Below are 12,783 nucleotides of genomic sequence, written 5' to 3'. Positions count from 1 at the left end.
GACAAGGGGGGGCATCGGGGGATTATAATGGATTAAGGAGCGCGGAGGGGAGACAATGAAGGCTCGCGATGGGGGCTCAGCATTATTGATGACGAAAGGATCGATACGGCGCCGGTGACCGGGGATGCGGCGGCGGCGGTGGGGGGGTGGGAGGGGGAGGGGGGAATTGGGGGCGGGGCCTCGGTCACCTCCTCCCCCCCCAAAAAAAAAACTAAACTCCCACCTCCCGCGTCATCAGTCGGCTGGCGGGCGGGCGAGGGAGCGAGCGAGCGACCGGAGCGCGGAATCGCAATGGCGGCAAAGGCAGAAGGTGATAAATCGGCCGAATTTTATCGCAATGAGGTAAGGAGAGAGAGAGAGAGGGAAAAAAAAATCACATCTTCTCATTAAGCGTGACATAAAGTTCAGCAGCCAGTGGGCTGATTGGTGGCGAAGGGCTGAAGGTTCACCTTCTTTCGCCCCCTCCCCTTCCACCCCACCCCACCCCCTCCTACAGTCGGTGTGCTTCGCTTTGATTTTTTTTTTAACGCCCGGCCACCGAGGGCGACGTGCGTCCCTCTTCCCAATCCACTCCATCCTTGGGACTAATCATCGCCACCGCACACCGTTGCCGCAATAATTAAAAAAAAAATTGACCCTTTTAACAGCCGTAATCCACATCCTGGACCGTGGCGGCAGCCGGACCTGGCACAATGAGTGAGCGAGCTCTTCGCTCGTTCATTTGGTGCCGAGGAGAGTTTTTAAAGGACTCGAACCCGTGCCCGCCTCAGGGACGTGGGAGCGGCACCGACTGCCCGCCGTTCTGTTTTCCCGGACGGCGAAGGTGATGCGAGGAGGTGGGAGGGGGTTGTGGATGCTGACCGACCGGCGATTTGCGTTGCGGATGACTGACTGCATTTGGACCTCACTTGTCCGCGTGCCGGCGCCTCGAAGCCTCCTGGTGGTTTGCTGGGGCATGTTTCTCTGCAAGGTGTCAAAGAGAGAGAGAGAGAAATACTGGCTTTCTCCGTTTTGTCTTTCGGCTGCGGGAATTATCTTTTTACCAACAGCAGTAGGTTTCCACTTCCGTTTTATATTTACGGTTCATTTATTTCAGTTACTTAAATATTAAACTAACCCAATTAACAAGCGATTAACAAACAATAGCCCAGCTGCCTGTTTCCTCACTATAAGCCATTAAAATGCCAATTCCGAAAAAAAAATAAAAACGAACTAAAATATTTATAAAAGCGAGAGCTCGTCTATTACAACCCAGCGCAGACTCACGCTTAGAGGATGCATTTTTGACAACCTCCGGAATTTAAATCGTCTCGCTGGTTTGTTTAAAATGGGATTTATTGTCATGAAAAGGCTGGTGCGTGTAATTTTTATTTAAATTCTCTCTCAACAGGAACATATTGTAAGAATTTGACATCATGCGATTGAAATAAAATCGTACATATAAAATGGTGGTAAGATGTGGGTTCATAATCTCTTCTCCCCCCCCACACACATCTCTTACCTTGGGGGAAGATGAAGTGTTCAAAGCTCTAAAGTAGATTAATGAGCAAATGCATTATACAATGTTAGTTACTTCGCTGGAGACAGAATAAGGCTGAGATGTTGTAAAGTGGGTCAGGGAAGTTGATTGGTTTAGGGGATGTTTGTGCTTTCTGTGAAACTTAGCTATTTTCTCCATCAGTACAGATCATGTGATATCCCTAATTTCCCTTCCCACTTTCCAGTTTTGCCATTGCCGGGATTCAGTACAGGCATTTGAGTAAAGGAAATTGGGATAATTGCAGTCTCCGTTGTGTGAGTGGAAGAGCAACATCAACCAGGATGGTGTTGATTTTGGTCTTTCATTTGGGCTGTGGAGACCAGAATTTTCCCAGTTTGGTCACGGAGCTGAATCCTGAGGGCTGCTGTGTACAGGCTTACGGAAATGTGGTGTGAGGTCGAATGGACACAAATGTGTTGGGAACTGGGCAGTATCTTGATGATGGTGGAGGTATGCACAGAAGTGAGAGTTTACTGGAGGGTGACATTTAACTATGTCAGCGTTTTGGAAACTGGCCAGCAGGTTTGGAAGTGTCAAGTGTAGATGTCCTTCTGACTATGATGTTGGGTAGAGAAGTAAGTGGATGGTGTGACTAAAAGAGAGCAGACTTAAGGAAATAGTATAACACATAATGGTAAAACAGTTCTGTATATGGACTTCAGCCAGGGCTTTGACGAGATCCCACATGGGATGAGGAGGTTCAGTCACTTGGCATTCAGGTTGAGGTAGTAAAGTGGATTAGACATTGCCTTTGTAGGATAAGCTAGAGAGTGGTAGTAGATGGTTGCCTCTGACTGGAGGCCCATGACTGTTGATGTGCCTCAGGGATCATTACTGGGTCTGTTGTTTGTCATCCAGATCATTCATATATATGACAATGTAATAAACTGGATCACCAGCAGAATCTGGATCAGCTGGAAAAATGGCAGATAGAATTTAATACCATCAAGTGTGAGGTGTTGTACTTTGGAAGGATAAACACAGTGTACAATCAAGGGATACTATGGCATTGAGAGTGCGGTAGAACAAGGGGATCTTGGAATCTGTATATTTTCTTGAAAGTGGCCTCACAAGTTGATAGGATTATAAAGAGAACTTCTGGCATATTGACGTTCATAAATTAAAGTATTAAGTACAGGAGTTGGAATGTTATGTTGAAGTTGTATATAATGTTGGTGAGACCTAATTTGGAGGATTGTGCTGTTTGGGTCATCTACCTACAGGATGTATATCAATAAGATAGAAAGACAGCAGAGGACATTTACAAGGATGTTACGAGGATTTGACATCTGAGCTTGAGTGAGACTTGAACTAGAGGTCATGGGTTAAGGATGAAAGGTGAAATGTTTAAGGAGAATATGAGGGAAGACTTCTTCACTCAGGGTGGTGTGGAATGAGCTGCCAGTGGGTGTGGGTTCAATTTCAACATTTAAGAAAAATTTGATAGTTACATGGATGGGAGGGGTATGGAGGCTATGGTCTGGGTGCAGGTTGATGGAACTGGGCAGATTAATAGTTCATCTTGGACTGTGCTGGAGTGTTCTGAGACTAAATGGGTGATGAGAGAAAGTAAGCAGTTGTAGCTGATAACCTTATATTAAGGGCGCTGATAGAAAATGAGTAGGTTAATTTAGATCAGGGGTTCCCAACCTTTTTTTATATGCCATGGTCCAGTATCATTAAGCAAGGGGTTGGGGCCTCCTGATTTAGATTGAGCATTGGTAATTGTATTTAATTTGGTATCAGATGTTTACTGAATGTTTTAGGAGATGATACTTAGAGAAATTAATTGGTTAAGCTATAATATAATTGGTGTAGCTGAAGCTGACTGATGGAAATAATTGAGGCAGTATGGTCTACAGGTCAGGCTGACAGAATTAGGAGTAAACGGCCAGATTCTTAGGTTTGATTTTGATTGGATTCACCTATTGACTCAACTCACCAGTAAAAACAGTATAACAATAGGGTTATTGGAGGGAGAAGCAGATCAGTGATCCAGTAGCTCTAAAGCTGACTGGAAAGAGACCTGGTGATTGTATTGAACAAGTGAGAGTAGAAGGTCTCAATCACACAATACAGAAGCAACAAATGTTGAGGGAGCAGCATTCAAAAAAAGTGGAAAATGGATCAAATAAGAGTGTGATTGTACAATAGTGAGTAATTCGCATGTTGGTGTGAAATAAGGTCAGGTTGTGCTGGAGAGGTAAAACAAAGAACCTGGGAATGGATTATAAAGTGGAATGTAGCAGGATGTGGGAAGGTGTTTTCTGGGATTGTGATATTGGTAGGTAGTATAACAATTTGGAGAATGAAAGTATAAAGAAAGAATATGTGCAAATTTACCACACAAGGGCAAACAGCAGGAACTATCCCAGAGCAAAGAAAAGCTTGATAATGTAATTAGAATTGTGCAAGAATTTTGGCATGAACGACATGTTGGAGAAGGATAATTGCTATGTTATTACGGAGATTGCTGTATACTAGGAGTATGGGCCTTGGGGACAGGTAGGCACACTCTTTAGAAATGAAGACTTGCTTACTGTCTGTTATACTGCTAGTGTTTAGGGCAGCAATGAAGGTCCTTCATCTCCAGCAGTGTTTGGGGCTTCCTTCATTATGTCAGTAGATTCCTCTTGGTTTTCACTACTGTTGGTCACACAAGTCCTGGGTGGAGACTCGGGAATACCGTCGCATTCACATCAGAGGATTCTTTCATTGCCGTTTCCGCAACAATTTTGTTTTACCTGTCAGGGTTGTTAGTCCTGAACTGAATCCCTGAACCTGGAGGGCCGGTGGACCACTTAGTCTGGCCTCTACCCTTTGACCTATTTGGTAAGGGTGACCCTACCAAGAATCAAAGCATAAAGCCGTAACTCCAGCCGGCGTAGCTCTCCAGGTCAATAAGGCAAACAAACCTCCAAGCCACGACAGGAAAATATAGCTCCAGTTCAGCGACGTGGTTTCTGGCAAATCATGTGAGAAATCATCTTGCTATGGAAGTGTGGTAAACTCATGAAGAAACAGTTGATATGTTTGCAGAAGAACATATAACAAGGGAAATTAGAATCGAAGGGAGTTGGGTAATTGGCCCATTACATCGAAGGAGGCAAAGAAGACTGATCCAGCCCGAAACCACCTCCCAACTCTTGGTCCAGAACCTTGTATATGCTGTACAGTTTTGATATCTGAAGGGAAGTAGGTGCATTTGATCCATTCTCTACATTAAATGATAAGAAGCTGTAGAAAGCCATTTGGATTCTTGTGGCTGCTCCATCATTCATTTAGGTTGTGGCTGATCTTTTACTTCAGTGTCTGTTCTTTACAGTAGCCATATATCTTGACTGATTCTCTGAAAATCAGTCAATCTCTGTCTTGAAAATATTGATGGGCTGAGCTTCCAGGGTCCTCTTCAGTTTAAAAAAATTCAAATGTTCACTATCCTATGGGTGAGGCAATTTCTTATTTCTTTCTGTTCTGAACAAGTAATCCCTAATTTTGAGACTGTGAATCATGGATCTGAAGCCCTAGACAGGTGAAATGGCAATTCTGCCTCTGGCATTTTAAGCCATAGATGAATTTTATCTATTTTGTTGTGAACCCGTCTCATTCTTCTAAATTCAAGAGCTGACCTGTAAACTTGGGAATCATTCTGATGAGCCTGTGCTGCATTCACTCATAGGTAAGTACATGTTTCTTTAGGGATACTGGAACGGTAAACAATATTCCAGATGCATTTTCATCGGAGCCCTATATAAAACGTTTCATGAATTCAAGTAAAGGCTAGCATATTATAAGCCTTCCTATTTGCTTGTTGTGGCTGAATGTCAACTTCCAGTGATCATTGCACAAGGATATTTTTATCCTAAAGGCAATGGTTTTCAAACTCTCATCTTTCCATTTTCTACTAAAATGCATGCTTGCACATTCTTTCACATTGTATTCCATGTGCCACATCTTTCTCCAAAGTTCAAAGTAAATCTATTATCAAAGTACGCATGTCAACATATACAACCCTGTGATTCATTTTCTTGCAGGGATTCTCAATAAATCTATAATAGAATAATAACCATAATAGAATCAATGAAATTGTGTAGTCTGCAGAATTCATCATGATTCACTGACACCATCTTGTCCATGCACTTAATGTGTGTTTCTCCTGAAGTGTGTCCACGGCCACTTTAAAGCCCATTTTGATTTGTATCTCTTTTTTTTTTCTCTTGATCCCCTTGTTAAATATTTGCTGATCCCTGCTGCTCCTGATTCTCCTTTTGAAAATAATCCATTTATTTCTATTCAATTTTCTGTCCCATTAGTCTCTCCTCTATTCATACCAGTGTGTTGTTCCTAACAATCTCTACTGCAGCTCCTAATGGAAAGTCTGAGAAATACCAAGTACATCACATTAATTAGTTTCCTCTTATTTATTTTTTATGTAAGTTACCATTTCAGAGAACATCAAACAGCAGATTGATTAAAAGTGATCTCCCTTTCATAGAAAGTAGAACAGTACAGCAAAGGAAAAGATCTTTGTGCAAACCATGATGCCAATTTAAACGAATCCTATCTGCCTGCACATTATTTATGCACTTGGATAATACTCTTTAATCTAGGAGACATGCTGATGAACCTCTCTGCACACTCCACATCCTTTTTCTAATGCTGAGACCAGAACTCTAAATGTGCACAGTACTTCAAATGTGGCCTAACCAACATTTTATACAGCTGCAACGTGACTTGCCAGCTTCTGTACTCGCTGTCCTGATCCATTAACGCAAGTATGCCAATGCTTTCATTACCACACAGTCTACTTGTGTTATTACATTCAGACTTGTTCCTCAAACTCCCTCTATCAGTGCTGCTATTTGTCCTGCTGCATATATGGTTCTGTTGCATTTGATCCCTCAAAGTGCAACACTTCATATCTGTGGAATAAATTAGATCTGTTATTTCTTTGCCCAGATTTGCAACTGATCTATATCCTGCTATATCCTTTAATAATCTCTCTCATTATCTACAACTCCACTAACGTGTAGTCTGCAAATTTTCTATAAAGCCTACCTAAATCACAAACAACAGAGGTCGATAGACCCTATCCTATTATAATTTTCTAAATTCCTCTTCCACCACATTCTTAATTAATAGATTTTAGCATATTTTCTACTGCAGATGTCAAACTAATTGATCTGTAGTTCATTTCTGTATCCCCTCTTGCTTGGCCATATAATCTCATACAGCTTAATTTCCAATCAGCCTCTGTTTCAAAGGAATTAGCCTGCCTCACCAGTTTTCCATATCATCAAGATAGGAGAATCTTAGCTATATTTTGTAAATCTTATGACAACCATAACTGGTGGTTTAGCACTATTATTTTTAGCCTAACATAAATCATACAGTTGTTTTATGATCTTCATTGTCTTATTCTGTAAAAGGTATCCTGTATACACAAATTTTGTCACATAGTGCATCTCTCTTTGTATTTTACTATTTATTAGCCAGTTATTGATTTACAGAATCATAGCCCTCTTCTTTAGCAAATTTCAAAATTCGCTAGGCCCTGGATAAACAAATCTCTTTTCTGTCGTGAAAGGATGATCTTTTATTTGAAGCTTCCATTCCAGACACCCCAGCTAAGGAATCATCATCTCCCCAGCTACTTAGCTGGCCATGTAAGAATTTTGTACATTTCAGTGATGTTACCTCTCGGTTCTTGTAAACTCGAAAGCAACGTAAGAAAATGTCCTGTCAGTTCCCTCCCCATTTCTTCTTAGTCTCACAAATGTTTTCCTTTCAGATACTTACTGAGCTCCTTTTTTGAATGCTGCAATTGAATTTGCCTTCATTGCTACCCGTGTCAATATATTCCAGACTCCAACATTCGTGGTCTAAAACAAAAATTGTCTGGTTCTTTGCTAGTTCCTCGCTGTCTACTCAATCTATATCCTTATTCACTTTAACCATCCTTTGGTTCCAAGAAGAAGGATCCCAGTTTATCACATAAATAAAAACACTCATCCGTTGGATCATACTGGTAAATCTGCACCCTTTCTAAAGCTATTACATCTTCCTACGGTGGAATCAGTTTAGATTCAAGGTGCTGTGGTAGTGTAGCGGTTAGCGCGATGCTATTATGTCTCAGTGTCAGAGTTCACTTTCAATTCAGTGTGTAAAAAGTTTGTACAGCTTTCCTGTGAGCGTGTGTGTTTCCTCCAGGTGCTTCAGTTTCCACCAACATTCCATCGAAATACTGGTTAGTAGATTAATTGGTCATTTGTAATTTGTCCTATGTTAAGCCTCGGGTTAAATGTCGCTGGACAATGTGGCTCACTGGGCCTGAAGGGCCTGTTCTGCACTGTATCTCTAAATAAGTAGAAAGGTTAATCATTACAGCCTGCCTTCTGCATCTTGTTCCTGTATGGTTTTTGCAAGCTGCCTTACTACTTCCAATGAACTCTCAGCATACACCCTATTTTTTATCTGTATCACCTTTAGTATGGTTTCTTACATAATACCTGCTCTTTCTCCTATCAAAATGTAACCCGCACTTCTCAGCATTAAATATTGTCTGCTATTCACCCATTTTGAGTGTATTTCCTGTTCATAGTACATTACTTGTTAATCTGCAGATTATGAAATTGTGCCTTGTATATCCATGTCCAGGGCATTAAGTATTGGTTCCAGTTGGTTCCATATCTGATCCCTATACCTTCACCTGCAGTCCAAAAAAGTGGTTTCTGTTACTTATGCAATTAAAAAAAAAAATCTACATGCTGCCTAAGCCCCTTTATATTTTATGGCTTCTAGTCTTGATGACAATCCAATATTACATTGCACCTTATTATATGATACTTTGATGTCCACAATTATAGAACCAGCTGTCTTGACCATGTTACTTCATCAAACTCTATCCAGTCGTGTTCAATTTGCCTTTTGCTAATTCATGCTGGCTTTTTAAAATAATCTGAAATGCTTATCCAGGTAACAGCTAATTCAGTCACCATTGTTACTCTAAGGTTCTATAATTCTGAAAACTAATTGACTAATTGGCAGTTATTGGGCTTATCTCTACATTCTTTGTTAAACAAAGTTGTAATATTTCTAGTCCTCGGAAACCACCTTTGAATTTATACCTGTTGGGAAGATTATGGCCAAAAGTACTGTATTTTTCTCCTTTGCTTCCATCTGAAACCAAGGATTCATCCTGTCTGGACCAGGTGATTTTATTGACTTTCAAGTTCCTCAATTTTTAGCCCAACGAAAATCTCAACTGCATCTTAACTTTGCTAAGATTTCAGCCGTATCCTCTTGGTGAAGACTCTCCGTGGTTAAGTTTCTTTCTTAGTCTTTAATCAACCCCAGCTTTATTCTAATAATGTTTCTGTTTACATGCCTGTAGAACATTTATTGATTCTCTTTTGCTTGCTACCAATCTTCTTGCGCTCTCTTGTCCTCTTATTAAATTTTTAGTTCCCCTCTAAACTTCCTATAATAAGCCTGCTTAAAAGTTGAAATACATATGTTGCCATATACAACCCTGAGATTAATTTTTTTGCGGGCAATCACGGTAAGTACACGAAATACAATGGAATCCGCAAAAGACTGCATCAGACAGGATGGACAAACAACCAATGAGTAAAAGACAACAAGCTGCAAATACAGGATGCAGAGGTGAAAGAAATAATAATAAATAATAAATTTCGAGAACATGAGCAGAGGAGTCCTTGAAAGTGAGTCAGTAAGTTGTGGGAACAGTTCAGTGATGGGGCGAGTGAAATTGAGATAAGTTATCCCCTTTAGTCAAGAGGCTGATGGTTGATCAGTAATAACTATTCCTGAACCTGGTGGTATGAGTACTGAGGCTCCTGTATCTTTCCTGATAGTAGCGATAAGAGAGCTTAGCCTAGATGGGGTCCTTGATGATGCTGCTTTCCTGTGACAACGCTCCCTAGAAGTGCTCAATGGAGAGGAGGGCTTTACCCATGTTGGACTGGGCCCTGTGTGATGCAGATTGTGAAGGAGATGTTGCTAATCTGAACTGTTTTGGCTCTGCAGCTGAGGAAATCAGGATTTAGTTGCACAAGGAGGTATTGAAGCCTAGATCTTGAAGCTTATTGATTACTTTTGTGTGGAGGATGGTATGGAATGCCAAGCTGTAGTCAATGAAGAGCATCCTGCTGTATGCATCTTTGCTGTTCAGATATTCCAGTGTTGAGTGAAGAACCAATGAAACGGCATCTGCTGTTGACCTATTGTTACGGTAGGCAAACTGGAGTGAATCCAAATTGCTTCCTCAGGCAGGAGTATATATGTTTCATCACCAACCTCTCAAAGCACTTCATCACAGTGGATGTAAATGCTATTGAACGATAGTCATTGAAGCAGTCATTCTTATTGGCCTTGAAGCAGATGGGTACCTCACACTGCCGAAGTGAGAGGTTAAAGACATCATTGAACACTCTATCCAGTTGATTAGCACAGATCTTTAGTACTTGGCCAGGTACCCTGTCTGGGCCATGCTTTCCGTGGCTTCACCCTCCTGAATGATGCTTTCACAGTGGCCTCAGACTTAATTCATAGGGTCATCAGAGGCTATGGGAGTTCATAAAGCTGCCTCCATGTTTTGACAGTTGAAGTGAGCATAAAAGGCATTGGGCTCACCTCGGAGCAAATTCTTGTCACCTATGTCGCATGGTTTCACTTTGTACGACGTAATAGCATTCAAGCCCTGTCATACTGTTGAGCATCCTTCAGTAATTCAAGTTTGGTCCAGAATTGCCAATTCACACATGAGATGGCTTTCTGAAGATCGTACCTGGACCTCTTGTATTTAGTTTGGTCTCCAGAACTAATTGCCACTGATCTGGCCCTCAGCAGATTAGATCTCATGGTTCATCCAGGGCTTCTGATTAGAAAAGACTGATTCTGCAGGACAAAAAATGATTTTATGGGACATACTGGTCTACAACTATTATTCATTCAGATCCCCTGAGTCCTTGAACATGGCCCAGTCTTATCAACTCAAAACAATCCTGTAGCTGCTTCTCAACCTCTTGCAACTCTCTGTTGTCCTTGTCTCTGGAGCCCTGCTCTTCAGCCTCTGCCTGAATGCAGGTAGGAGGAGGTGTACCTTTGGGGGGGGGGGGGGTTGGTTCGAGTGAAATAGAAGACACAAATTTATTGTAGTGTAATAGCAGTAGAGTATGTTGAAACCTCAGGTGCTGCAGGTATATGTTGATGACAATTGGGCAAAGATTTCTTTGAACAGGGCTGATGGAAGTTTCCGACAATGATTTGAAAGACATCTGAGTAGGCTATTTCTTGTTTGCTGATTGCAGCACTCAATGCTTCGAGTGCCTGCTTAACTTCAGCCTTTGGCGGTATGTAAACTGTGGTCAGGAGCATGGAGGAGAACTCTCTTGGTAAGTGGAATGGTTGGCACTTAATCATTAAATGTTCCATGTCAAGGATCAGAGTGTGACAACTCCACGGTATCTGAGCATCACTAAGGGTTGATCATGAATCACCTGACCCCCACCTTTTGCCTTGTCTGAATCAGCAGTCCAGTCCATTCTATGTATTGAGAATTTCTCAAGTCTTACCGACATATCTGGCATGTCTCTGTGAAACACAGAACAGAGCAATTCCTTGTTTCCCTCGGATATAACAATCTTGCCCTTAAGGTCCTCAGTCTTGATCTCCAGTAGCTGTACATTTATTAACAAGATGCTGGGTAGAGGAAGCTTCATTCCCTGGCTTTTTAGTCTGGCTTGGAGTTCTCCCCTTCTTCCTGTCTTCCAGCCTTGGTGGTGTATCTTCTTCCACTTACCTGTATGCTTGAGAGTTAGGTCCACTGAGTCCTTCAGAAGATCGTGAAATTGCTGGTTCATTAAGACGGTTCAAAAGGACATTAGTTAACAGGAAATTACTGGATACAGATTGCAGTGAGAGTAATTCAGATGAAGTATATTTAAGAGTTTTGTAAGCTGGCTGCAACGTGTCACCTCTTGTCTCATTTTTGTTAACAAGGTGACATGCATCATGTGCTCTCTCAGCTTGATTCTGCTATTAGCCTTTCTTAAATGTTCTTCTCTGGATGGAATTCTATTTTCCACTGGTTGATTCACTGGGCTATTTAAATCGATAACGTTGTGGTTTTCTTCCATGCCATCTGACATGTTCTGAATTTGTGAATTTCTAATTATTGCACCTACCTTGAGTGATGTGCTGCCTGCCAGTGTCGTCAGTGGTTTCATGCATTTCACTTTTTCGTGCATTTCATTGGCTTTTACTTTTCTCGTCGTTTAACATCCCTTCCTGGTAACTTCAAAAAATTCATGTGCAGAATTCCTTATCAATTCCCTGATGACTGACTTTTTCAAGTGACAACTAATTCTGTCCCTCCAGGACTCTTTGTCATCGTCAGCAGCACTGATGTTAGGCAGATGAACCTGCAGGTAATCACTGAATTATTTCCAATTGTTTGGTCATTATGATTGTGTTCATTTTATTTTAGTTTAACCCACATGACATATCTTATTGATATTCTTTCATCCCTCCTCATATATCCAGTTTTATTGACTAATATTTCACACCCCCTTCCCTACGTAGCCTGTAAGCCATAGAACCATGGATGTATTACTCATTCCTGCCCCTTTAAGCCATGTTTCAGTATAGCTACAGTACCATTTTTCCCATGCCTGTCTGTACCCTCAACGCTTTTGCCGCCCTTTTCCTTACCTTTAAACTGTTTCCTAGCTTCCAAGTGATACCTGGAAGAAAGTTTATTTCTCTTGCCTGGTATCTTTGGTCGACTTATAGACATAAAAAGGGTTCTGTCCATTTCCTCTGCAGCACCCTCCTACCAGATGTTCTGCAACTGCTCGGTGATGTCCTTCACCTTGGCTTCAGTGAGTGGTGGGTAGCATATCACTGACTCAAACAAAAGTTAGAGAAATGCTATCCTGGAACCCATACCTTTTTCTGCAGAGCTCCCCGTCTGCCCCTTAACTATCACGTTCTCTTTAATTATTGCTTTCCTGATTTTCATAGTGGCTTTGTTCTGGCCGTATCCCAACAAGAACCTTGTACAATATTTTAAGCCTAATACTGGTTGGAGAGTTGGGGAATTTCTGCACTGGCTGCCTGATTTAACATTCAACCATTTTCTCCTTCGATGTACTGAAACCAGATTTTGATATTTACTGATGCTCAGCTTTTCCATTGCACTGCCAGATACCACTTAAGCT

The 12,783-nt window shown here is 41.5% G+C and overlaps 1 protein-coding gene across 1 annotated transcript in view; it reads left to right on the top strand.

Moving 5' to 3' along the window:
• Nucleotides 1-224: 224 nt before the first annotated feature.
• slc22a16 (solute carrier family 22 member 16) overlaps nucleotides 225-12,783 on the top strand; it is a 117,437-nt gene continuing 104,878 nt past the window's right edge. The window contains exon 1 of the mRNA XM_073055906.1: nucleotides 225-342. Coding sequence (XP_072912007.1) covers nucleotides 292-342 — 51 coding nt within the window. The 5' untranslated portion in view covers nucleotides 225-291. The remainder of the gene's footprint in view (nucleotides 343-12,783) is intronic.

This window comes from Hemitrygon akajei, chromosome 9 (assembly GCF_048418815.1).
Source record: "Hemitrygon akajei chromosome 9, sHemAka1.3, whole genome shotgun sequence".
In the NCBI taxonomy this organism is placed as follows: Eukaryota; Metazoa; Chordata; class Chondrichthyes; order Myliobatiformes; family Dasyatidae; genus Hemitrygon; species Hemitrygon akajei.
This window is presented reverse-complemented; position numbering and strand designations above follow the sequence as displayed.